The following is a 27,813-nucleotide window of genomic DNA, read 5'->3' as shown; positions in this document are numbered from 1 at the left end:
CATTTAGGTTATTAAGAAAAAAATTAGTGCTTAAATACATTTGAAATTTGCTGTCGGATTTGTTCATGTTTTGCTGCTTTCAGTATTTGCAGCTTAATACTAATGACTAATGCACAACAATGGCTTTTGAGCCTTTGGAAGCCCAGGACCAAAAAAGGCCGCACAATTTATAATATAGTCCACAAATGAACACAGGCGTTAGGGTCTTCTGCTGTCCAGATGCATCACTGATGAGCACTCCGCTAGCCACCAGAAAGTTCTGTCTCTGGGAACAGACCCTCCTTCTTCAGCCACATCGAAGAGGAAGGAAAAAAGGAAAATCTGTCAACTTCTTCCCAATCACACTGAGAGTAAAAGGAAGATCAGTAATTCCGTGCCCTATCGCGAATTTAAATAAATTCACAGTCCACACATCAGAGAGACCAGAGCAAAACAGCATAATAAACACATCTGTGTGTCTGAAATGCTGAACTATTTGTGTAAAGCTCGTCCTTTATTCAGGAGTACGACATGAGGGAGCATATTGAGCTTGGCATTTTGTAAACATACCACAGTGTGAGGCATGGATGCCTTTAAACCTGAAACTGTTATATTTATCTTTCTTTAAGGACCCTGTGGATTCCCAGGAGAGCAGGGTTTACCAGGTTTCCAAGGGGAACCTGGAAGACAAGGACCCAAGGGGATGCCTGGATCCCCAGGAGCAAATGGCTTTCCAGGTAATGTCAAATTTAAAAAAAAAAAACAGAAATGGATGAGAATTACTTCAAAATGGAAAAAAGTGAGGCAGTCTGCAGTGCAATTCAAAACCATGCAGCTGATGAAGCTGGCAACAGAGAGTAGGTTGGTATCAAAGCCAGCATGAAGGCTGGTATCAGAAACTATTGCAGCAAAGTAGCAGAGATTCTTCCAAGAGGGGCCATAAAGGAGATTCAAGGAAAGCTGACAATGCTTTTGGATAGAATTTTTGGCTCCAGATGCCTGTCAATAACCATTGTGTACTGAATAGTATGGGATAAATAACAGCTAAGGGGGCAGGAGTAAAAAGGTTTGCATATTAAAAATATTTTCCACCTTCAGGTGCCATATGTGATTCAGGATTGCCAGGAGTTCCAGGTGAACAAGGTAATACCGGGCCTTTAGGAGCTGCAGGATTGCCAGGATTACCTGGTCCCCCAGGCAGGAAAGGTAAGTGCTATAAACAGTGCAGCGTTAGTCACACATTACAGTTCAAGTAATGGTGTCAGAAATTACTGGGAATTTTGTGCTATAACAAACGTAACTGAAAATAGAGAGGATTTTAAAAAGTGCTTAGCATTGGCCTAAGTCTGCTCCCATTGAAATCAATAGTAAAACTCCCCTTTGACTTCAGTAGCTAGAAGAGTTAGGCCAACTTTGAGCACGTTTGAAAATCCCACCCTTAAAGCACAAATGTTGGCCAAAGAAATCAGGCTACAATCTAAAGTAAATAAGGAGGCAGAGATATAAACCTCAAATTCTGGTTCAGCTGGTGCAACTGAGGGCAGAGTTTGACACAAGAACAGTAAAATTCTCCGACAATAGATATTTCACTAACACTTCAGTTACACTGTAATTTATTTTCTGGCCATGTAGTGCCACTGTTACTCTGCATACAGCACACATGAATACGAATAGCAGATCACACTGTAGTGGAAAACATTAATGAAAAAGTGGCCAATTCAAATATAGGAAATCTCATATGATTGGTGCATTTTATCAAAATGTGATAACAAAATAAGTACTGTTTGCAAGACAGCTGATCTATTGGCAGATTACACTTAGAAATACTTCCAATCAATGATAAATTACATCTTTCATGGCAATCACTGTGTTTAGATTAAAAAAACTGTGCATCTAAAAATCTCTTCCCCCATAAAGGATACAATATAACTGTTATGTATTGTAGCTAATTAAAATTTAGTGTATATTATAACATTATACTAAGATAGCTTCATTTCTGATTATATAATTTATCTTGTTTATGTTTACTGGGTGGTCACAATCTGCATCCTAAACTGCTCCTGTGGTACAACATGCTACCCCAGACTTGGGGCTCAAGACAAAGCCACCCTTGAGTCCATAATAAATTTTCCCAAAAGGGAACAATCAATTTTTGTACAGAAAACGTTCATTTTTTCAGTTTCAGTCTACGGCAAACTTGGGCAGTTCAAAACTGAAAACCGAGGTTTACATGAAAACTTTTTCTGATTATCTGTGGGAAGGTAGGGGGTGCTGATATAATACAATGATAACGAATTCCTTGTTCCTGTGTAATCTGTAGGAAAACAGTTTATTGTGTTGCACACAACAGTATACCCATTAGCTACAGCACTGGGAGTCATGCTGCAATGACAAGGATTTCCAAATTGCCCTCCACTTGAAAAGGTATTTACACACCTGATAGTGAAAACTCGTTAGTTGCAGAAGTGTCCTGTTCTTCTTTAGGAGCAGGCATTTTATTTGTTTTATGCAGCTAACTTCACTCATTCATTTTACGGAAATCATTTTAGGCCCTACAAAGGAAACACAAGAGATCAACAGGTGCACAGGGACAGAAAAATAGGTGGCTCAGATAAAAACGGAAATTCAGTAGGGATCAAGCCACCCAAAAAAGATTAGCTCCAGTGTGGATTAATTCTACCAAAATGTTTGAAATGAAGGATTATACATTTTAAAATGTATCCAATTACAAGGAATTAATGGAATTGGTATGCCAGTGTACTGTGGAGCATGGCTTTTAAATAATATTAATAGTTCCATTTTTAATAATGAAGAAGCATTTGTGATTGTCATTAGAAGTGAAATGGTTAACCAGTTGTTCATTATTAAGGACTAAGCCTTGTTAGCCTAATTGCTTTTCATTTACATTAAAGATCTCGTGCATGAACAATTTTTCAGATTTAGGGATTGAAGTTACAGGCATTCATCAAAACAACAGTTTCTTTATTACAGAGAGACAGTCTCACTAATTAAGGGCCCAATCCTGCAAGCTGCATTCATAAGTAGTCCTTATTCAAGCAAACAGTCCCATTAATTTCAGAAGGATTGTGTGAGTAAAGATTGCAGGATTGGGCCCTAAAATTTAGGAACCATAGTTCATATATAGATCAGCCAATTCAGCTGTAGCTGGAAGTATGGGACTGTAACAGTTCAAAATCTAGATTTACAAGTGCTAATGTTATAATGAAGTGTTGACAAATGTGTTAGAAATTTCCTGGAAAACAAAGTAAACCAATATCAATAATGACTAAAAAAACAAAGCATCAAAAAATTTTTAAACAAAATGGGTTTCCAAAAATTGTTAGTGTTTGTGATCATTTAGGTAAATTCTCAACATTGGCAAACAACTTGTACATAAGCCTTTCACAAGGAACTCCCTTGAAGTATAGATGAGGCCATAGTAAACAGGATTGGAAAGGTGAACAAGTGTCATGAAAAGTTATTGTACAGTAATGAATTAAGGGCAGAAAGAATATTACAGGTGAGGCTGGTACCACCATGTAGTATTGACGTTTCTGACATTTCCAATTATAAGCCCATGTTTTAATTTGTTTATAACTTTACCAAACTTTAACTGTTTCAGCTGAAATTTTCCATGCCAGTCGTCTGCCTCAGGTTGAACTGTTCTGAAAAGTTTAAGCCAGGATTGTTCAGCCTTTTGAGGACAAGGCTGTGAAAAGATACATTATGCCCAAGTTCTGTTAAATTCTGACAACCTTTACTTTGAAAATTCTTAGAGCCCCCATGGTTTGGAGCAGGGACTTGAAATTCAGCAGGGGCAAGGCCTTTGTGTCAGGGATATGCCTTTGTTTGTCCCCATGAAAATCTGCCCAAATTTGGCCAAGTTATAAACCTTTGAGAAATCAGTTTGTGTATGCTCAATAGAGACCTTTTAGCAACTAAATTCTATCCAAACCGGGAATGCTCCTGCCTGGAGATGAAGGCTTTTCCTTCAGTTGTAGCTTTTGGCTGGTTGGGCAAAGAGACTGGGACAAGAAGACCTAAGCCGAGAAAACCCGGACCATCTAGGGGAGAAGAATGGGACTGTGAGGAGAAGCCAGGGTAGGAAAAAGACTCGGAGAATGACAGGTTGGAGGGGATGGGGCAGAAGGGGGTCATGCTTATGGGTGGAAGAGGGTGTGTCCACTAGCACCCACTCCCCTTCAGAGCATAGAATGGCATTAAAGATTCCTGAGTCTCAATAATTCCTCTGCTGTCAGCCAATGTCTGTGAAACCCACTTAGAAAGTGTCCCTTCTCTCTGCAGTGCTGGTGCATATGTAGGTTAACAACCTACTATCGGTTACTCCATTAGCTCCAGTGGTTAACATCAGTGCAGTGGATCTAAAGCTTTCAATCCTGTTGATGAGACATGTTGGTTGATGCCACATGATGGAATTTCTGCGGTTTTTTGAGTTTCCTTTTTTAAAAACCTAGGAAATTACATACCAAACAAACTAAACAAACACCCAGTATGTTAAAAGAACATGATTAAGGTTGTGAAGTCAAGCACTCAAATTTTACAGGACACTAAACATATTACCATTCTACTAGAAAAGACTCCTAAAGCAAAGCTGTTTGACTCCCTATAACCTCGGGAGGGGAGGATTACGCTACCACTATGACTGAAGCATACTTCAGAAATTATAGCAAGCTCTGTACCCCACTGTAGTGAGCATGAACTTCTACCCCATCTTAAAATGAAGTACTTTCCCTTGCAGATATTTATTGTTTGAAATTTAGACACTAAGGCACAATCAAGAAAGTTCTTAATTTCAGCTATGCTAAAACAAAACCTAAAAGTTATATTAAAGCCAGCTAAGTAATTAGCCTGTGTTACTACAAAAGTTATGTGCCATTTGATTCAGCAAGATGCTTTGCTAAGCAAAAATTTAGACATAAATGCCAAGAAGGTGAGATTTATAGTTAATATAAATTATTGTAATTTCTATTCTGAAAAGATGAGTTTTGTCGATAAGTTTTAAAATGTATAAATAAAACTTCAACAAAAATTATTATTTTACCCTCCAATAAAAAGGGGAAAGAAAGTAGAGTATTTCTACCCTGAAAAGAGACTGTACAAATGGCATCATAGCGTTATCTCTTTGTTGTGTTTTAATTATCTTCTTATCAAATGTCCTCAGTTTACAAATAAAAGATGTTCTTTCTACCTGCCTATCCTGAAACTCAGTCTGATCTTTCCACCTAGTGCATCACCACCAGGGACAATGAGTCTGCATACTCGTTTAAGTCCTCAATTACACATGTTCAACCCCATTGTCTTTAAATGATTTGCAAATTAGATAATTTTGTAATGTTATTAATTTGTTACCAATAAGGGTATTAGTAAGGTTTGAATTTATTCAGTAATTAAAGAGACCTCAGAATAAATCAGCTGGATTTGAGTTATTAAGATAATTAGACAGCACATAACAGAAAGAAATGTACATCACTACAATCTGTGAGAACCTCGTCCTGCAGTCTGTAGACAAGACAGTTAGCTTACAGCATGGTACTATTATAGTAGAGGGGCCTACAGTTTCATTTTCACTTATTTCCTGTTTTTCATAGACATATATTACTTTTATCCCCAAAATTTCCAGTATATTAGCATCTGTTGTTTATCTCTGTAAATCCTCCTAAGCTAAACGGCTCTTACAATAATTAGTACATCTAAAATAGTATTTATTGTTTAACAATTCTTGCAAAGATTGTCAAATCTTTTAGTGGTAATTCTTAGGCAAGCTGTTTTTCCTTTCTTAATAAGACTCCCACAACACTTTGAGAGTTTAACTCACAAATAAGCAATAGGCCTTACAAAAGTCTGGCTCATAGGTCAACAGTAAATAATCCTGCACAAAATAGGATAGAGTCCATAGCTCATTCTGTTTTACCTGTGTTGGTTCTCCAGGGTTAACAGAAATAAAAAGCAGTAAAATCTCATTTTTATCAAGTTGGTAGATGATGGTTATCAATGCACACAGAGCAGATGCAATGCATAAAGAAGTGCCATATTTCTAGTCACTTTTCAAAGTAAAATCACACTAAAGATTAAAGGTAAATGTTCTCATTGCTAATATATGAAAGGAAATTACCTCTGCTGTTTTCATATTTCCTTCACTGTCCAGCAATCTATGAATGATGCTCCTTTTTCAAAACAGGCTTCAACTGTTAATGATGTAGTTCATTCTTCAGTTGTCAAAACACTTTCAGCAAACACTGTACTGAACCAGAAATGTATTGTCAAGTTTTATATATTTACAAGTTTTTTGGATCATGCTTCTAATAATGTTTACAATACTTGTAAGGTTTATCAGGGTTGCCTGGATTAGATGGCTTGAATGGACTGCAAGGTCAAAAGGGCTCACCAGGAGTTCCAGGTAAAGAATGAAAATGTACAGAATTTTTTTAAATGAAAATGAATATGAAATGATCCATGATATTTTGATATTTATCCTGTCATTAAGGATCAGACTAAACTTTAAAGCAGTGCCGATAGTTAATGATTTAGAGAAACACACCAACAATCATTTGTGGGGAAAGACTTAAAATCCTTCATCAGTCTAATAGTCTTGCTGGAATCCTTTGAGAATATTTTTACAATGAAAATATTCAGTGCAGATGATTCAAAGTGAAGCCAAGTCTCAAAACTTTTATATGTACAAGATAAACAATAGCAAATAGATTAAAAGGAGACTCATGGGGGAAAATCTTGGCCCCAGTGAAGTCAATGGGAGTTTTGCCATTGACTTCAGTGGAGCCAGGATTTCATCCATGGTGATCTATTTGAAGCTTTCAAGACACCCTACCGACCATTGTTAAAATCAATGCTAAGTGCCAGTCTAAGAGATCATGAGAATAAGATATAAAATGAAAATTAAGAAATTGAAAGCAAAAAGAATAAAACTAAGGATTTCAAATTAAGGACAAGGACTATGCCTTGAATCAAGGAGCCTAATAACTTTGAAAGGATGAATGAGGGCCAGATTCAACAAAACTCCACCCAGCTTACATATGAGAACCAGACAACTAGAGATAGACTAATCACAAAAAGATCATCATCATCTGCAGCTGGTATTTCTATTCTGTACATCTGTATTTGCATTCACTGTAGACTTCATGCACTGTAATTGTTTTCCTCTGGAGGTCAAAGTGAAATAGGGCCTTCAGGATCCACAGGAGCACCTGGACCAAAAGGAGACAAGGGTGAACCTGGACAGCCAGGAGTTTCTCTTCCAGGACCTCCTGGAGACATGGGTTTGCCAGGACACCCAGGTAAGAAACATTTTCTCCGCAACAGTGAACTGCAAAGCTGAAATGAAAACTGAACTAGTTCCCTGCCACTTGGTTAGCAGGCCCATGAGGACGTACATCTGGGATCTTTTCTTTAAGTAAAGTATTTTTCTCATCCAAGAAGTATGCTAGCATTTCCTGACTTGCTACAGATATCCGAGAATGCAGCATTCTGCTACATCACTGAACCCGTGGGTTGCATGAGACTTGTGGAATCAGTGATGTCAAGGAATGATGCATTCTGGGACCTCTTTAGCTCCAGTGGATATTATGGAAAGGAATTAGAATTTTTTTAAAAAAGAATTATATTTTCTGTGCCAAATGCCTCCCATGGTCTATTTAGCAGGGAAATGCAGCACACAAGTATGGGGTTAACTGCATGTCCTTGCACCTCAACTCCCTTAAATTAATATTTTATTTCTGTTATCCAAAGTATAAAATACTGAAAACTCAAAACTAGCATATGATCTGCTCCCTCAGGTAGAACAGGAGGTCCTGGGCCTGCGGGACCTGTGGGAAGATCTCCTGAAACTGCAGCTTCTGGTCCTCCAGGTGATCAGGGGCCACCTGGCTTACATGGCATCAGAGGTACAAGAAAATCAAACATGATCAATTAACCAAAACAGTAAAAACTGTATTCTAATCATATATATATATATATATGTGTGTATGTGATATGGGAAGAGGCAAAGAGGGTAATAAATATGGCTGTTCCCCACTGTTTTAATGCTCCTCTTTCTAGCTCTGTAGGATCACAGTATATCGCACCTTAAAAGTGTTACTGGTCTAGGACTGACTACCCCCTATCCTTTGGTAGGTGCTACCCCATGATAAAATTGAAGACCATGTGATAAACTGGAAGCATCGTGTACTTCTGTCCACTTCTATTGCACTCCTTCTGCTTATGAATCTCTGCCAGGATTACTTCCAGCCTTGTACAGCTCTGACCACTTCTGACAGTAGACATTTTTTTAAGCATTGTTCCTTCTTTACCCCTAATTGTGGAATTTTCCCATTAAAATGACACCAGCAGGAGACGAAGGATGGACAATATTTGGTTCGGGGCAATTTTCCTATGAGTTTTAAGTTCCAATATCTTACAACCCAACCAAGCTAGAAAGAGGAACTTTTCATCCTTGCAAAAAGGTTGATTCACTGCTCTCCAATAGGCTGCAGAGCACTTGCTTGTAATCCTGGAAGGACCTATGATATTAGGGCTTAAAATGATGACACTCATGTATAGTAAAGCCATTTACAAAAAGAACAGAACTAAAATAGCTTTTCTGTCCCTAGAAGTGGGGAAGAGGAGGGAAGTGGGAGCTGCATGTTTATGTATATAACCTCTGTAGATGAGGGCTGTTTTCGTGCAAAGCTTAGACTGTAGTCCGTTCAAGAACCGATGATTGGTCACCAAACTCTGCAAGTGAAGTCAGCAGAGTTTGTACATTCCACAAGCCCAATTACACTGGTTGAAGAGGTTAAACACCTTAGTCATAGTAGTTCTGGATTTTTCCTATATGTATTGAAAAAACAAGGGCATTGAAATACAAAGTCCCCTATAGGTGATCATGGTGCTGGTAGCTCACTGCAATGAAGCTGCATCACCAGGCAGCTGGGAGTTGAGGAGGGGAGGGCAGCCAGGAGCACAAAGCCAACATGGACAGGTGTAGTCTCAATGCAGATAGCACTCACCTGCCTCTTACTGATTGCGGAGGATCCCAGTGGTTTCAGGGGGGGCTATCCCTTGGAGACTTCCTCCCCTGTATTATCTTGAAGTAGGACTTAGGACAACATTTTCTAACATATCTTGGTCACTTAGGATCCTACTTCCCATTGAAATTCGGTGGGACTTAAGGACTTCTGAAAAGATTACCCTTTGTGAGTAAATTATTAATATCCGTGGTTTTGTTTTAGGCCTGCCTGGCCTGCCTGGCCCTCCCGGAAAGACTATCTTTGTGAAAGGCGATCCAGGGGAATTTGGTGTTCCAGGTGCACCCGGTATTCCTGGCCAGCCAGGGCAGCAAGGAGCCAAAGGCTTTCCAGGAAATCAAGGAAGAGAAGGCCTGAAAGGTATGATTTCAAGTGTATGGTTTTGTGTGAGGGTATACCTGCCTTCAGGCAGATTCTTCTGAGTATCTATATTATGGTAACTTCACATTTTTGAGAAATTGCCTACTCAGGCTTCACATTTTTAAACAGTAAGAATTTAAGACCCATGTGCTTTTGGGGATCTGCTTCCAGCCAGGTGGAAGGGGAGGGTCAGGCTCCTCTGGCCACTGTCCTGTCATGGATCTCCACACAGGAGGATCTGGGAAGGAGTCAAGTGGACACACACTGTTTGTTCCCCACCAAACTGTGGGGATTCCACTGGAAATCAAATGAAATCCGATTGACTGATGTTTCCTGTGGGGACCCCCAACCCCCGCTCCTCTAAAGGAGGTTTTGAGGTCTTCCACAGGTGGGGCAAACCCCGGCAGCTGACTCCAGTATAATGGTGGGCAACCTGCAGCCCATCAGGGTAATCTGATTGTGGGCCTTGAAACATTTTATGGACATTGACCGTTCTCAGCCAATGGGAACTGCAGGAAGCAGTGGGCAGCAAGGACGTGCTGGCCACCACTTCCCACAGCTCCCATTGGCCGGGATCAGCGAACTGCAGCCACTGGGAGCTGTGGGGGGCCATGCCTGCAGAGGGGCAACGTCAGCAAAATGTCTCGTGGCCCACAATCAGATTACCCTGATGGGCTGCATGCATTCCGTGAGCTGCAGGTTGCCCACCACTGCTCCAGTAGAATCATAGTGCCAGGGAGTTGTAAAAGCTGCAGGGTGCCATGGAACCAATGCAGAGGCACATTGTGACATTGAACTCTATATGATTTTATGAAAATATGCTAATGAGTTTGAATATAATGTAACTGGAATATGCTTCATGCAAAAGGTCTCTTGTAAGGTATCATTACAAATCTTATAATCTACTGAGTGTGATCATCCTATTTGTATAAATGTACCACTCTTGTATCTGAAACTTGAAATATAACTCTGAGGGCCTATTGTAATTATGCAAAGTGTGGGCCATCAATGGTGGTTTGGAATCTTGATGACTCCCATTAACCAGGACCATTGACTGCAGATGGCTCTGTTTTACTTGTAAGTCTCCCTGTATATGCGTGTGTTGGCAAGTGGGTAATGAAGTCTTACAGTGACATGTTATCATGTCACCTGAACTGGAATCCATCTTTAACCTGGTGCTTTTCCATTGAGAAGGAGGGGGTGGGAACCCAGAGAGGGACAAAGGATTCCCGCCTTATGCAAAAGATATATAAATGGGTGGAACAGAACAACGGGGGAAGCAACCATCATGAGGAATCCCCTAGCTACCACCTGAGCTGGAACAAGGGCTGTACCAGGGGAAAGGACTGTGCCCAGACTAGGAAGGCATCCAGTCTGTGAAAGAAACTTATTGAAACATTTCTGAGGGTGAGATTTTATCTGTACTCAGTTATATTACTGTATTAGACTTAGGTTTGCGTGTTTTATTTTATTTTACTTGGTAATTCACTTTGTTCTGTCTGTCACTACTTGGAACCACTTAAATCCTACTTTCTGTATTTAATAAAATCACTTTTTACTTATTAATTAACCCAGAGTATGTATTAATACCTGGGGGGGGGCAAACAGCTGTGCATATCTCTCTATCAGTGTTATAGAGGGCAAACAATTTATGAGTAAAACGGATGTATTTGGGGTTTGGACCCCACTGGGAGTTGGACATCTGAGTGTTAAAGACAGGAGTACTTCTGTAAGTTGCTTTCAGTCAAGCCTACAGCTGTTAGGGGACATGGTTCAGACCCTGGGTCTGGGTTTGCAGCAGGCTAGTGGGTCTGGCTCAAACCAGGCAGGGCACTGAAGTCCTAAGCTGCCAAGGCAGGAAAGCAGCATTGCTCCAGTAGAATCATAGTGCCAGGGAGTTGTAAAAGCTGCAGAGTGCCATGGAACCCAATGCAGAGGCACATAGCTTCACTATGGGAGGCTCTGTGCCTCCAAGCAGGTTCATGAGAGTTGCAGGGCTTGATGCTTCTATTGGACAGGAGCAGTACATAGAGCCAACCCTCCCCATGCAGGAGTCGTCACAGGAAACTCCATGAGGGGTTTTCCTGTGGGAGAGCAAAATCTGGCCCCCAGCTATTTTGCCCAGAACAGTAACTAGTCAGGAACCTGATGCCTGACCTCACTGCTGTTGTGTTCTGTGCTTTCAGTATCACAGGGGGTCACCAGATTTAACTGCTCAGTGCAAGTACCAGTGACAAAAACTTACACCCCCCCTTTTTTTTTAGGTCCGATGGGAAACCCTGGCCCCCAGGGTCCCCCTGGCCCTTTTGGGCCATCTGGGGATCGAGGTTTTCAAGGACAACCTGGCCCTCGAGGTCCTGAAGGTACTTTTGAACAACACATGGTTCTTTGCCATGCAGAAGTGTGCGTGCTGGCCACTCAGCCTTGATAAGCTTTGATCTTAATAGCTGTACAGAATATTTTTATATAGTGTTCACTTGCATGAAAAGAGTTTATAGCAACCTGACAAAATCCTAGCTGCCCACTCACTTGGGATGAGGAAATATCGTTGAGTAAGTTAGATATAATTATTTTATTATTGTAATCAGTCTTCATTGATGAAGTATGTGCTTGGTCTGGTAAATTTTCCTGAGCAAGGCTGGTTTAAAATGGTAGTTGCAGCCTTCAATTACATAGAACATTTTTGAGTCACTGAAACAATTTAATAAATGATCATTTTCTTCTGATACTTGCAATAGTTTGCAAGACTAGAGAGCATGAGCATGCCAGGTGAGGGTTCTTGCAAAGATGTACCATATGTGAATGGATGCTATTTGCTGTAAAAGAAGCAAAGTTAATACTGCGTATTTCATCACCCACTTTTCCTTTCCTATATTATCTTTCTCAAGTAACATTCATTAAGCACAATATCTTAATATCCAGAATACTACATGCCACAGTATCAAGAATTCCAGTACACAGTAAGAAGTCTTACCTTTGCCTGTTGCATCAAAATAAGAAGCTCTGGGGAGAATTAATATATTCTAAATCGATAAGGGAGTTTCTCAAGATTAGAAAATGTAATATATATTTTATTTACCAATTAAAAAACCTTTCTTAGTAATAAAGAACAGATGTTTTATAATTATGCAAATCTGAAAAGTAGTTTAGAATATAGTCATTTCATCTACTCATATGTGACGCTTTCTTTGCTGAGTGCCGTACCAATCTCTACCCTTGTGGGAATAAGGGATGAATACAAAGTATTGTGGGCCAAATCCTTAGGTCCTTACTTAGTTTTTTAACTCAGTTGTTAAGAGTTTGTAAGTAAGAGTTTGATTCAATAAAGACTAAGTGTATAGTAAATGCTGAGACCCAGATCACCCTTTATTAAAGGAGGCGGCCAGAAGGGCAGGAGAAAACTGAGATTCCAATCATAGAATTCCCTGCAAATCATTCACTGATTAGGTTTATGAAGAGGGGATGAACTGATACAGGGGATCTGTGAGAGAAGGCAGCCTGAGGCCAGCTCTTGCCTATGTTACACCAACCCTGCCCTTCTGGCTTTTCTGTAACAGCTGTGGGAAGCCACAAGGAACTATTTTATCTCCCTGATATATCTGTATGGAACGCAAAGGTCAGTCCACCAAAGAAGCGCCCTGGAGGCATGTTGAGTCCCTGCTCCTACTTCAGTCATATATGTAGCACCTTTTTGTACAAAACCACAATGGAGGGGCATCTCTGGGGTATGTAAATGCATGACAGAGGTGGTATCTCTGCTTATATATAGTCATGGGGAATTCCTCACATAGAAAGGCCTCTCCACATGTGGTTCCCAGTGAAAGGACTTAGCCCTGAGCAAGGACCTTGGGATTTGGCACTGTGCGAACTGGTCATCTAGAAGAGTTTGCACATCACACAAAGCACCTCACCATTCAACAATACCATGTATTACAAAATCACATTGATTTTGGATTCCTTTTTGTTCTTGTGAAAACTGTTTGCAGGCAGTATTCTAAGACATGTATTTTATATTTTGCCATTATTATTTATATCAGCATGAATAATGTCAGGTTCATACAAACTATTTCAGTTCTCGTTCCATTCCTTGTTCTAATTTACATGCCTGAAACTTGTTTCCATTTTTCTTGGCAATGGCTGGCATGGTCTGCTTTCCATTTGATGAATCCTTCAGGTTGCAGAGGTAAGCTGGAGAATGCCTTATTAACCAAATATTTGTTCTGCATGTCTGGGTTTCTTTCTGTACATTCTACGCTCCCTGGATAGTAGAGCCATAGCTGGAAGCGAAGAATGACAGATATCGTTATAACAGGGTGATTATAATCGATTTTAACATAGCTGGGTTGTATTTACAGGCAGAGTAATCTTGTACTATGCCGAGGAGCCCCACAATAAAGTGTCAAATATGTGTACATAGAATTCTGTATGCAAGTATGTAAAATACAAGTGTTTTCTCTTAAGTGATCTGTCACATCTATTGTATTTCATTTTATCTGCTGTCACAGCAGGCTCTTTCTAAATGAAGCCAACTAGCCAAGGCCCTAATCCTGCTATCAGATCAGTGGAAGCAGACATTGAGCCTCACTGACTTTGAACTAATCCAATAAGTCTTCTAGCACAGTGTTTCCCAAACTTGGGATGCCGCTTGTGTAGGGAAAGCCCCTGGTGGGCCGGGCCAGTTTGTTTACCTGCCCTGTCCGCAGGTCCGGCCGATCGCGGCTCCCACTGGCCGCTCACCGCTCACGGTTCACTGCTCCAGGCGGACCTGCGGACGGGGCAGGTAAACAAACTGGCCTGGCCCGCCAGGGGCTTTCCCTACACAAGCAGCGTCCCAAGTTCGGGAAACACTGTTCTAGACAAATGTACTTATTACAGAATGCAAATGGTGAACAACACTAAACAACAAACAATACATAAACTGTAGCCATTCTCTCATGGCTTTCATTTAAAGTGAGTGAGTAATGTGGGATGGAACCCCTACTCCCTTATGCCCAGGCTGTATGTGGAGACATTCTCAGCTGCCTTCGGTGCGTAGACAAGGCAGTATATACTTTAACATGTGCTCAATTGAGTTAAAGCCTATGTTCCACCCAGGCTTCAACTCAGCCGGTTTAGCACACATTAAGGGCGGTGGTGCCTTGTCTACACTAGATTTTTAAAATGTATTAGCTAGCACATGCTAACAATACACCTTTAAATCCTAGGCTAGACACAGTCTGAAAGTAAAGTTAAACCTGTGTATCTCATGGATTAAAGTTTTGGGAACTCAGCCCCAGAAATGCACTATAATATCAAAAGCAATTAAAAGGGGAATGTTGATCTCCCACAGATTTTTGTTCCAATTTGTGTTGTTTTAATTTTATTGCATAATTCCAGGTGACCCTGGTGAACCAGGAAAAACAGAACACTCCCCATGTCCCAAGACACCGGGTCCTCGTGGAGTAATAGGACAAAGAGGAGCTGAAGGGCCTATAGGATTTCCAGGGCCAATAGGTTACCCTGGACCCCCAGGTAAGGCCTGTGATTTAAATACTTGGTAATTGAAGACAAACAGAACATTTAAAGCTTTGAGAAGTGTATTCTCTGCACCCTTCATGCAAAGCTGTGTGGAGTGTACAGGGGTAGGAAGAGGAGGGAGGGGTGTTTAATATTTTGCCCAAAATGTTTTAGGCATTTTTCTCCTCTTATTTCTTGTATATGGCACAATGGCTAGGCTCATCAATAAGACCGTGAGAGATTTACTTGGAAATTTAACAAATAAATGTCATTCTTGGTCAGTAAAATGAAAGCAAAAAAAATCCCTACAGTGTTAGGTTTTATGACTTATTGAAATTCAGAATTACTATAAAATCTCATTTCACAACATACCCCCGGTCATGCTGAAGAGTGCCTTCTTATGCTGCAAGTAGATTCACTGAAAGCAATCTGTGAAAGGGTGGCAGAATGGAGTCCATAACAAATAACAAACATCTGTGTGATAAGCTTTTTGTAATTTTGGAGGTTTGGAAACAAGACTGGGAGAGAGAAAATTGAGTAGGAAACATGAAAGCTTCGCTGATCTTAGAACATCCTACATTGGGGCACTATGCGATACTGTGTATACCCCTGAAACTGCTTCCCATTTGGTGCCAGCAATGATTGGGGTCTAAACTGAAAATAATGCTGAAGTAACTCATAAGAGTATGCTTCTCAGAGTAGAGAATTTAGTTACTGGGCTCTATCTTGTGCATGCTCCCTCTCCATCTCTAAATTAAGGAATCAGACTTTACAACCTCTTTCTACTATTCAGATCTTGCGTTAAAAAAATAAAGCAGCACACCACACCAATGGCTTCCGGAAACATATTGTTTAATACTGAGATACTTTGTGCAGATAGACATGCAGAGTGACTGAGAGATTTGGCTGCCGAAGTGCATTGTACTGTTTGAATCCAGAACAAGGAGAACAGGGCATCATGCAATGGGGATGCCAACCTGATCAATAATGTTCCTCCTTTTTACAAACTAAAAACAAACCTAACACCCTCATGTAGCATTTATAAAAATGCTACCCAAGTTACTGGGCTAGGGAAAAAATTATTTGGAAAAATTAAATGTAACAATAATTATTAGCAGGCTAATGCTACTAAAAGGCCTGAAAGGACCCTAAAATGAGTTGTATGCATACTACAGTGTTTTGTGTCTCCTGGAATTTGGCAATGTAGTTACAATAGAAGAAAAATAGCCGGAGAAAGAATTTAAAGGGGAGCATGTAAGAGGCTGACATTCAGTGATTTTGTCTGGTAGATAAAAGATTATGCGGTAAAACAGCTAGTGATGATTCCAGTGCACAACTTGATAGAAATGTGGAGGCTGTGTCTTAATTAGCTCTAGATAATGGGATACATCCAACACTCTCAGGCAGTTATCACCTAGGGAATTCATGTTTTTCATGGTGGTATTACTGGATATCTTCATATCTTCAGAGGAAGATACTCAGGTTGATCTTTGATCTAATGTAATTGAGTAAAAGACTTTTTACTGCACTGCTTAGTTTACTACACTGAATTAATTCATTAATCAACTAAGAGGCATTTTTGGGATCAGGGCATAGTGTTTTCATTATATAAATCTTTAAACAGTTTCTATACAACCAGGTGTTACAGTGATACATACTCATGTTGGTGTGTTAGGAGAAAATTTAATGATGCTTTTGCTTTTACTGACACAACAGGGACCAATCTTATCCCTGCTGGGAAAGTTATGCAACAGAAAAGAAAACTAGAAATTTTACTGAGGGATAATATTTATTACAAAAACTTTCCAGTACATGAACTTTGGCAAACAATTAGGCAACAGATATTGAAAAGCTGTTAAATTATGTTGTGACTGTTTTAGATTCTCTCAAACATAATAAAAAGTAAAAGGTTGGGAACTTTTCAAGTTTGTCTCACAGTATTAAAAATCATTTTCCGAAGGGTAAACACCTAATGCAAGCGTGCAAAGAATTAAGCATACAAATCTCACCAATGAGAATTGACCCTAAGGAAACATGTTCATCTTGAAATTCTCATTCTCTCTCTCTGAAAGGGGCTGCCAAACACCACAATATCTGACAGGTGGAACTGTATCAAACTCAAAAAATTATCTGCTTAAAAATATCCAGTAAACATATCCAACACTGTCTGCTGCCTTTGCAATCAAATATCAAGCACTCATTGGCACCATCTACTAATCAACAGTGCATTCACATTAATATGGCATTTGTTGCACATCTGAGAAAAAGAGGTGATGCATTCTTTGAGGGATATTACAGGCTTATGGTGCCTTCTTCCTTCTCCACTGAACAAACAAGTAAGCCCAATTCAGCAAAACCTATCCCTATTTAGCAAAGCATTCAAGCACGTGTTTACCTTCAGCTTGACCTAAAGAGACTCCAGTACATGTTTAAATGCTGTGCTGAATGGGGGCCTGAAAGACCAATACCTGTTGTGAAACTAGTGATGTAAGAACTAAAGATACTTTTGATAAAAGTGGTACCACCTACCTGATTGTACCTAGCACAATCTGCCACCCAGTTACGGAGAAGGGTGCGGAATCTAATAGCAGTTTCAGGTCAGGAAAGCAGTGAGCTTGTTCTGAGGGACTGTTCAAACAATGAATCAAGTGGAAATAGACATCTTGGTACAGGCTTCCCCTGGTTTCAGTTTTTATTACAGAATTTTTTATAGAGCTCTGCAGGATTGTAAACTTTGAAATCCAGAGGCAGGGACATTCTGGAATAGGGATATGAAGTCCAATTGGTGATAGCAATATTATCACACCACTGTATCTAACCTTACAGTCACAGGGAAAGAGCACAACTCTTACACACACACACCCCGGAACCCCCAGTACCAAGTACTGTAATACTTATGTACTCTGTAGGTGTCATTTTTGAGTATTTTAAGAATATCTGGGGCAGGACTAGATACAGCATTGTAAAGCAGGCCCCTGTGCACAGTACTATTAAATGGTTCCTTGTACACTACGTCTTTGGACTGTATTTACCTTTATATGCAGCCATATGAAGATAAAATGCATCCTTCATTTTTGTCTAGGAAGTAAAGGTGAAGAAGGGTTGTTTGGCTTGCCAGGTCAAGATGGTTTACCTGGTCCACCAGGACCCTCAGGTAACCAAGGTGTCATAGGAGAACGAGGATACACTGGTCCAGAAGGTAAGAATGATCACTTTCTGCTGCAAACATTTGTCAGGTTGACACAGATGATAGACAGACTGATACAAAATATAGCTTCAATTCAGGAAAACATCTAAGCATGAGTCAATTAGGGCTGTCAAGCGATTAAAAAAATTAATTGCGATTAATCACACTGTTAAACAATAATAGAATACCATTTATTTAAATAGTTTTGGATGTTTTCTATATTTTCAAGCATATTGATTTCAATTACAACACAGAATACAAAGTGGCCAGTGCTTACTTTATATTTATTTTTGATTACAAGTATTTGCACTGTAAAAAAACAAAAGAAATAGTATTTTTCAATTCACCTAATACAAGTACTCTTGTGCAATCTCTTTATCATGAAAGTTGAACTTACAAATGTAGAATTAGGTACAAAAAAACCTGCATTCAAAAATAAAACAATGTAAAATTTTGGAGCCTGCAAGTCCACTCAGTCCTACTTCTTGTTCAGCCAATCGCTCAGACAAACAAGTTTCTTTACATTTGCAGGAGATAATGATGCCCACTTCTTGTTTACAATGTCACCTGAATGTGAGAAGAGGCGTTTTCATGGCACTGCTGTAGCTGGCATCGCAAGATACTTATGTGCCAGATGTGCTAAAGGTTCATATGTCTCTTCATGCTTCAACCACCATTCAAGGGACATGCGTCCATGCTGATGACGGGTTCTGCTCAATAACAATCCAAAGCAGTGCAGACCGACGCATGTTCATTTTCATTATCTGAGTCAGATGCCACCAGCAGAAGGTTGATTTTCTTTTTTAGTGGTTTGGGTTCTGTAGTTTCTGCATCGGAGTGTTGCTCTTTTAAAATTTCTGAAAGCAAGCTCCACATTTCATCCCTCTCAGATTTTGGAAAGCACTTCAGATTCTTAAACCTGGGGTTGAGTTCTGTAGCTATCTTTAGAAATCTCACATTGGTATCTTCTTTACGTTTTGTGAAATCTGCAGTAAAAGCGTTCTTAAAATGAACAACGTGTGCTGGGTCATCATCAGAGACTGCTATAACATGAAATATATGGCAAAATGTGAGTAAAACAGAGCAGGGGACATACAATTCTTCTGCAAGAAGTTCAATCACAAATTTAATTAACACTTTTTTTTTAACGAGCGTCATCAGCATGGAAGCATGTCCTCTGGAATGGTGGCCGAAGCATGAAGGGGCATACAAATGTTTAGCATATCTGGCATGTAAATATCTTGCAATGCCAGGTAAAAAAAGTGTCATGCAAATGCCTGTTCTCACTTTCTGGTGACACTATAAATAAGAAGATGGCAGCATTATCTCCTGTAAATGTAAACAAACTTCTTTGTCTTAGAGATTGGCTGAACAAGAAGTAGGACTGAGTAGACTTGTAGGCTCTAAAGTTTTACATTGTTTTGTTTTTGAGTGCAGTTATGTAACAGAAAAAAAATCTACATTTGTAAGTTGCACTTTCAAGACAAAGATTTCACTACTTGTATGAGGTGAATTGAAAAATACTATTTCTTTTGTTTATCATTTTTACAGTGCAAATATTTGTAATATAAAATATACACGTTGATTTCAATTACAACCCAGAATAAAATATATATATGAGAATGTAGAAAAATAGCCAAAATATTTAATACATTTCAATTGCTATGCTATTGTTTAACAGCGTGATTAAAACTGTGATTAATCACCATTAATTTTTTGAGTTAATCACATGAGTTAACTGCAATTAATGACAGCCCTAAGTTAAATCCATTACAGTAAACCTGTGTTAAAGTCCCATTGACTTTAAAGATAAGCATGTGCTTAAGCACCATACCTGACTAGGGATGCTTTCCTGAGGTGGGGCCTAAATGATCATTTTTTGCAGATAATCAAAACTACATCTCAGATATGACTTCTGTTAACAAACTGGTCTTACTGATACCTGTTGTTGGTCACAGACATTGTGCCTTTTCACACTTGTTCAAATCCAGGCCAAGCCGGAAAGTCCTCATAGTGATCAGCAGCTATGTGAAATTACTAGCTGGCCTCAGTCCATTTCTTAGTGGACAAGTATCCATGCTGAAAAAATCAGAGGCACAATTGGCACTGCTGATAGTCTCAGCTCAAAGGATTCAGTGGGCACGTGAGGGAACTACACTCCAAATCAGGGTTGAGATGCAATATCAGGATAGCATGAACCACCTTGTGCTTGTACTGCCCTTGACAATCCCTGGATAAGAACAGTACTTCAGTGTGAATTGCAATCAATCTGGAACCTTTGAGCATTAAAATTCATTCTGAAAAACTAAAGCGACACCTGTCTTGGCTGAAATATTTAAATGTTCAAGCAATCATCTTTGTTTTGCCTCTTCTCCCTAAGGTCCACCTGGCCAAGCTGGGATCCCAGGACCACCAGCGCCTGAAACTAGAGCTGCTAGTGGATTCCTGCTCATTCTTCACAGTCAGTCAGATAAAGAACCGTTTTGTCCTGAGGGAATGCCAAGATTGTGGACAGGATATAGTCTGCTGTATCTGGAAGGACAGGAGAAAGCTCATAATCAAGATCTTGGTAAGTACTGCAGTAAGTGATGGACATTCTTTATTCATTATATCTCATCCAAAATGTTCTTGCCAGATATGTACTGCTCATATACAACAAATGATGAGTGTATTGCAGCATATTGTATTAAGCTTTATTATGCAATAGTTGACTCAGTTTATATAGGAAGTGAGTGTATGATACTCAAAATACTGATCCTAATGTCTGCATGTTTCTTATACTATTGGACTGTTTCTTAAACCACTATAGAAAATGTTGCTATAATAGCATCCTGTTACTTGATAAATTACATGTTATAATATAGATTTAAATGACTTTTTCAAAACAACAACATCATAAAATCCGTGTATGTCAGAGTGTCTAATCTTCTGAGCACCTGATGGAGCCAAAATTCTCCTGAATCCTAATGCTAGCTCCAAAAAGGCTCTTTTATGTGCCTTGGGTCACTTATACTGACATTTCAAACAGAGTTGACTAAAGATAGGCACCAAATAACTGCCTATATATTTAGAAGTTCTGAGCATCATCTTATGTATTATGTAAAAGGCATAGGAGTCGTCTTTTTTCTTTTATGGAGAAAAGGCTAGAGGTTTAATAAACTTTGCATGCAAAGGGGTTTTTAAGCAATGACTTTTGTTTAACAGCCAAAATTGGCCTCTTCTTGTATTACATTTTTTTGTGTTTAAATAGTTTCATTTCTACACAAGGTAACAGAAAGATCTACAAAACAGTCATAAAAATCTTTAAAAGTCAACTAATATAAAATCTCAGTATCTTTTATTCAGAACCCCCACTCCCTACCTCTGACCTGTCCTCTTTTCTTTATTTATGCCCCCATACTGCAATAGGATCTGTTAGCCCAGACCTTTATACCCACCCACATTAGCAGATGCTATTGCAGGATCAGGGAATAAAGAGTGCTGTTTGAGGCAGTGATCATGCCTTTTGTTTGTCCATGAAGCACACTTTGGGGTGTTATAAAATAATAATCAGCTTATTGTGTACAGGATTCACCTTTAGGATATGTACCTGTTGTCATTTTTATAATTCTTCTTTATATAATAGACCATTATCGGTACAACACTTTTGGGATCCAGTCTTGGCAGGAGAACCCATGCTGAGTGCTGAGTACTTTTTAATTTCCACTGAAGTCTGCTTGATGGTAATGGTCAGAATGTTGCAGGACTGGGCCATTTCAGATGGTCTGATCCCTCTACTGTAATTATAAATCCTTGTGAAATCTTTGCTGGGAGGCAGTAAACTTGTTATTGAGGTTTAATCTTATTGAGTCAGTAGCAATGGCCTATCGGACTTTACAAAATTAACTGATCACAAGTTGTCATTTACGTTTCCATTGCTGATGAGTTGTTATGAATAGCCAGTTTCCCTCCTAACCCTCCTCCCTTTGCCTAATTTTTTTTAGGATGTCACAGTCCAAAGTATTTGTTTTCACAGTTGCTTCCTATGATGCCAAATCGTGTCATGTTTAATTGACTATCCACTAAAAGTATTGGTAGGAGCAAACTGATTTGCAAGAAGAAACTTATTTGCATAACCACTCTGCTGAACACCAGTTTAGGAGACTAGCTGATAATTCAGTGAAGTTTTCTGACATTTTAAAGTTGGCCAGGCTTGCAATAAAGTAAGCTAGAATATTATTTTAAAACTGTCTAGAAACAAACTTTATATTATGACAATGACTTTAGCGCAGAGGTCGGTCATGAGGGAGGAATTTACAGTGCTATTCATTGAAAAACAATAGGAAAAAATTGCAAAGCATTGCAGGATTCATTGCCTGTGGGAGACTTGTAGGGTCCAACAGCCTTGTACTAACTTTTCCTGATGTTTCCACTGCTTTGAAATGGATGGCCTGTTTGTTGGGTGACTATGTACAGGTGCTGGATTTTCAGGATATGTAATTGTTTTAGGTCTGGCTGGATCCTGTCTTCCTGTATTCAACACCATGCCATTTGTCTACTGCAACATCAACCAAGTTTGTTACTATGCCAGTCGAAATGATAAGTCCTACTGGCTGTCAACTGCTGCTCCTTTACCAATGATGCCGCTCTCTGAAGATGAAATACAACCCTACATTAGCAGATGTGCTGTATGTGAGGCCTCTGCCCAAGCTGTAGCAGTTCATAGCCAAGATCAGTCCATTCCCCCCTGCCCATTGAACTGGAGAAGTCTTTGGATAGGCTATTCTTTTTTAATGGTAAGACTGAAACTACTTGGTTATATTCAAGTTTCTATTATAAAACTTTACTGTGCTTTTCCTTGGCGATCATCAAGATTGGGAATGATAGCCTCTTGGATTACGTAGCTTATATTATATACACATACAAAGTTGATAATGGAGCTGGCCGAAAAATAGTCATAAAAATCTTAATCATGATTTCAGTATTTTCCTGTGAGAAATGGAAAGCTTCACCTGTTTGCACTTAACTTTCATTTTTCACTTGGGACCCTCATTGTTTGGAAGGAAAGGCAGTGGGAACAGTTGAAAAAAAATCTGTAAAAGTTACAGATTTGTAATATTTGTATTATAGTTGTAATCATTGTGGTTCTAGAAACAGTAGTTTTTTGCTGACTTGGTTATTTATGCAAAATCATAAATGGGCATAGCACTTTACAGACAATTGAGACACAATGGACCTGCTGCTTCTTTCAGTTACAGGAATAGAAGAGCTGGATAATATCACTTACTTCAATGGAATTACTCTATTTTACACTGGAGCGTAACAGAGCATTATATGTCCCAGGCCCAGAGTGTAAATCATCATTAGGGCGATTTCCCCCCCTTCTCGTTATAGCCTTTGGACACTTCATAGAATCATAGAACTGGAAGGGACCTCGAGAGGTCATCTAGACCAGTCCCCTGCACTCATGGCAGGACTCAGTATTATCTAGACCATTCCTGACAGGTGTTTGTCTAACCTAGTCAATCTCCCTAGTCAATTTATTCCAGTGCTTAACCACCCTGGCAGTTAGGCTCCCCAGGTTTTTCACACCTTAGGAACTGAGCAGTTTTGAACCATGAGGGCAAGGAGGCAGGGTTTGGACCAGTGGAATCTTTTCTACAGTGTAGCTTCCACCTGTGCTATAGTTAGGAGAAACACTCATAATGAATTACTGTTCCAAGAAAACCTGGGGTAGACAAGACTCGGGCTTTTAAATCATGTCATTTAACTCTGCTTTGATCAAGTTTAGATAACACTATTGTTAAAAAATCCCAGGCCCATCTAAACTACAGCTTCCCCCCCGTATGACATGTACCTGGTGCTGACCTGCAAGGGTGGTCTGGACTTTTGAGATAAGCCAGTCCCAGAATGACTAGATCTGATTCTTCCTGCCATGAAAGGAAGTTTATTGTAACTTGAGTTCTCCAAGTATTATGCCTTTGCAGATTTACACATCTGGGAGCATTTGCCTTGGTGCAAAAAGTCCCAGAACCAAATAAAAGCAATAGCCAAGACTGTTTGCACATCTCTTTCCTGTTTTTCACATGCAATTATTTAATTCTTTCATTATTTTTTTCCAGCACACTGGGTCTGGAGATCAGGGAGGTGGACAGTCCCTTATGTCACCTGGAAGTTGCCTTGAAGACTTTAGATCAGCACCATTCATCGAATGCCAGGGTCAGCGGGGAACATGCCATTTTTTTGCTAATGAATATAGCTTCTGGTTAACAATCGTCAGGCCAGAATTGCAGTTTGTGTCTGCTCCTCTGTCAGAAACCCTTAAAGAAGGGCAGGAACAGCGCAAAAAAATCAGCAGATGTCAGGTCTGCATGAAGCATGGCTAAAAGAGAAAACAAACTGAGGAGTTACACTGAGGGACTTGCCGGGGGAAGAAGCAAATTGTGCTAAAGATTTAAATGGTGCTTACTGTCCAATTTCAATTGAAGTGTGCACAGCTCTATTCCATCTGTTTAAAAGTTTGCTGCCTGTATAGTACTGAAAGATAAAAATGGTGTATTTTATTTATGTATATATACACACACACACGCACACAAGCATATGAATAGTGAAACCTAGTGTAAGTGACCAGCCAAAGGACCAGCAAAATTAAGTTCTGTTACATTGTGTTCACCAGCCGAGTGTACAGGCGACAAGTACAGTTTGGTCTTACACTGAAGGTATAATCAAGTTGATCTGGAATCCTTAGGAAACTTTAAAATGAGTGCTCACAATAGCAGATTTCCTGTTGATTCTATGTGTATCCCTCTATGAGATGTATAAACGTAGTTCTGTCCACACAATTTCTTACATATTTGGTTGAATTTACACTCATACATTTTTAAATTGTGGGAGGAGAATGTGATTTTGTTGCAAACTTCTGCTAGCACATAGTAAAAACAAACATGAGATCAATGACCATTTTACTAGTTACAGAACTAACCCAGATTACAAAATTAATTTGCTAATGAAATTTCATAAGCAATGAAAAGCAAAATCTTGTCAAAATATGCTAATGGTTGATTGTTATGCAAGAAAATAAACAAACCAGATAATGAAGGAGTAAAATGCTGTTTATATTTTCTTTGCAATTAATTTCTCAGCACATTTAAATGAAAATGTAAAGCCATAATCCATATAGCTGAAGACAACAAACAGTTGTCAATTCTAATTAAAAAGAAAAGTGAAACCTCCACCACAGAATGGAAATGTCCATTGTAGTAAACGCCTGTTTGAATAGCACTAAAACTACTGAAAAACTTGTTCACAATAGAGGGGAAATTCATTCTGGCGCAAAGAGCCCACAAAGGTTCTATACTAGAGCTGGTTTTGTCAGAATTTGCCAAAATGGAAACATTTCTTGGAGACTATTTGAGATCAACAGTGTTCCAACAGAACCCTGCCTGCCAAGGAAGCCTGCCTAGTTTCCTGCCAACTTGTCCATCTGGCTCTTTGTCAACTCGCACTACCAGGGTTTGTGGCCCCAGGGTAAAATGTCAAGAGACTTGCACTGGAGCCAGAGCTCCATTTCCTTTCATGGAGAATTTTGAAGTGTTGGATGATCCTTCCTAACTGGAATGAAACCAAATTTCAAAATATCAAATCCTCTGTTAAACAGAACTACCTTTCTCTGCCCAGTTCTACTCTATATACCACTTAAATGAGGTAAGAATCTACTTCTGCGGTAAAGTTCAGAGCACTGAGAAACAGACTTTGATTCAGAGGGTTTTCAAACAGACTAATTACAGAGACATATCCCTTTAAAGCCAATAGCGGTGTAACCAACCACCCTGGGAGTTGAGCTCATGGCCTCTAAATTAGGTCCCAAAAGGAAGGGCTCAATCTCAGTCAAAGGACAATAAAACAGTCAAGAGCAGTTCCTTTTGGACCCAGAAAACAATTGCAGGGCAACTTCTGTCTGCCTCATCTAACTGCATATCCCTTCAGCCAAACTGAAACCTGTACTGCGTTTGATTACCATGTCTGGGTGTCATCTTATCCCTCCTCTTTTCCAGACAGGATCTGCTTCTCTTCTCACCCCCCCACTTCTGGGAGCATTTGCTCCCCTTTTATGACTTTCTCTGCTTAGCAGGCACAGCTATCAATTCCACCTCCCAATGGTTGAACAATCCACAGCTGACCACTCTTTTTTTCCAAATCCAGCATCTCAGGCCATTCTTGAGAGATAGTTTCCACCATTTTGTCCAGTGAAGGACTTTAACCCCATCCTACCTTACACAGACGCAGGTCACAAGTGCCCAGTCCCAGGGAGTATGAGTGAGTAACGGCTGAGAGCTTGACGCTGCAAGGTGCTGAGCATGTCAGGGTCCTCAGGATTTGGTCCATGATGAAGACACATAGAGGGGGAGAACACACTATTAACATATATCGCTTAAACAGTGCAAAGCATCCTAGATGTGAAAAAAAGATCATGGGTGTGATTTTCAAAGCAATTTAAGAAGTTAGTTGTCAACTTCCACTCATCTTCCATGGGAATTGCTCACCTAATTCCCTTAGGTATTTTGGAAAATCCCACCCCATGTTCTTGCAAATAATGACACTTTCCCTTACGTACATAACACCTCCTCTGTCGTGCACTGGTTGTCCGGTCGTATGCTTAGATTGTAAACTCTTAGCCAAAAGTACATACGCTGTGTCAATGTGTATGTCCATTATGCCTAGAACATTGACACTGGGGCATCTAGGTGCTAACCATGATAAAAACACATACGTAAATAATGAAATGAGCCAAATTATTAGATGATTTTTACAGTTCCATTAACCTTGCTGAGATGGATGAATTAGAGAGAGGATTAGGAGGATTAGCTTTAGGATTTTTCTGTGCATTAGTTAAGTAAATATTTTTGATATGAAAGTCAACAAAAACAAAAAGACTTTCTGAAAATCTCAAAGCTGATCGGCCTTGATACTGAAAATGCCTAGAACTCACTCTGTCCTTGAAAGATGGGATTTTGTTTCTTTGTGTGTATCTGAGTTGACAAATCTTAGATCTAGATGTAATGATTATTTGGATACAATGATCAAAACAGGAGTTGCCCAGCTCTGCCTTATAACTGGATCCCACTGCTGTGTCTACAATTTCAAAAACTAGTCAAAAAAAGCATCAGTGGAGTACAGTCATTCACACCACCTGGGAATCTTGCCAACTAACTACACTAACCAGAGAAAACTCCATTTCTACAATTCAAATAGTTGTTCTAGCACTTTCTTACTCAGATCTCAAATTGATAGTCTTTATAAGCCTTCCACTTTTCTAGCAACTTTGTATGGAACCTCAAAAGCTAATTAGAGGTCTAAGATGCAATACGTTGTTGTATGAAGCAGAAGAAAAACAATAAAACAAAATATGAGCTAATTTATCACTTTGGTTTGAGTATCCTAAATAAATAGGATTGTGCGGGTATAACTAAGAACAGAAAGTAGCCCAATAACTCTAAAAATACTGTGGTGGAAACTGCACATTCTTAGCTACAACATAATGCTTTATATTCCCCAAGGGAAAAAGTTCTGCACTTCAACAAAGTGTTAACATAAATCTCCCTTCATGTTTCTTCACGTAAACACCCTGAACATTCATTTCATTCCAGCAACAGTAAAATGGGAATTCAAACTCTAGGACCTGAGAGTTAGGATTATCTAAGTATCAGGGGGTAGCCATGTTAGTCTGTATCCACAACAACAACAAGGAGTCCGGTGGCACCTTAAAGACTA

At 39.5% G+C, this 27,813-nt stretch overlaps 1 protein-coding gene and 1 long non-coding RNA gene across 4 annotated transcripts in view; one reads left to right on the top strand and one right to left on the bottom strand.

The window, feature by feature from the left end:
* COL4A4 (collagen type IV alpha 4 chain) overlaps positions 1 to 25,140 on the top strand; it is a 139,923-nt gene extending 114,783 nt beyond the window's left edge. Inside the window, exons 35-47 of one of the 2 annotated variants that reach the window (XM_054040193.1) lie at positions 609 to 716; positions 1,078 to 1,185; positions 6,326 to 6,397; positions 7,164 to 7,292; positions 7,791 to 7,898; positions 9,225 to 9,380; positions 11,645 to 11,740; positions 13,543 to 13,563; positions 14,757 to 14,891; positions 17,959 to 18,075; positions 20,444 to 20,632; positions 22,552 to 22,838; positions 24,165 to 25,140. In XM_054040193.1, coding sequence (XP_053896168.1) covers positions 609 to 716; positions 1,078 to 1,185; positions 6,326 to 6,397; positions 7,164 to 7,292; positions 7,791 to 7,898; positions 9,225 to 9,380; positions 11,645 to 11,740; positions 13,543 to 13,563; positions 14,757 to 14,891; positions 17,959 to 18,075; positions 20,444 to 20,632; positions 22,552 to 22,838; positions 24,165 to 24,428 — 1,790 coding nt within the window. In that variant the 3' untranslated portion in view covers positions 24,429 to 25,140. Of the gene's footprint in view, positions 1 to 608; positions 717 to 1,077; positions 1,186 to 6,325; positions 6,398 to 7,163; positions 7,293 to 7,790; positions 7,899 to 9,224; positions 9,381 to 11,644; positions 11,744 to 12,302; positions 13,564 to 14,756; positions 14,892 to 17,958; positions 18,076 to 20,443; positions 20,633 to 22,551; positions 22,839 to 24,164 lie in introns of those variants that run through there. The other variant, XR_008446252.1, reaches the window with a different exon arrangement.
* LOC128843390 (uncharacterized) lies at positions 5 to 27,813 on the bottom strand. 2 transcript variants are annotated; one of them, XR_008446254.1, is made up of 4 exons: positions 26,314 to 27,813; positions 6,113 to 6,241; positions 2,416 to 2,531; positions 5 to 284 (listed from the first exon to the last, which is right to left on the bottom strand). It is a non-coding gene; the product is annotated as an uncharacterized LOC128843390 (long non-coding RNA). The 2 variants fall into 2 exon arrangements; XR_008446253.1 differs by lacking the exon at positions 26,314 to 27,813 and having other exon boundaries at positions 6,113 to 6,319.

This window comes from Malaclemys terrapin, chromosome 9 (genome assembly GCF_027887155.1).
Source record: "Malaclemys terrapin pileata isolate rMalTer1 chromosome 9, rMalTer1.hap1, whole genome shotgun sequence".
Classification (NCBI taxonomy): domain Eukaryota; kingdom Metazoa; phylum Chordata; order Testudines; family Emydidae; genus Malaclemys; species Malaclemys terrapin.
Note: the sequence above shows the minus strand (reverse complement) of the source record. Positions and strands in the feature narration are given on the sequence as shown.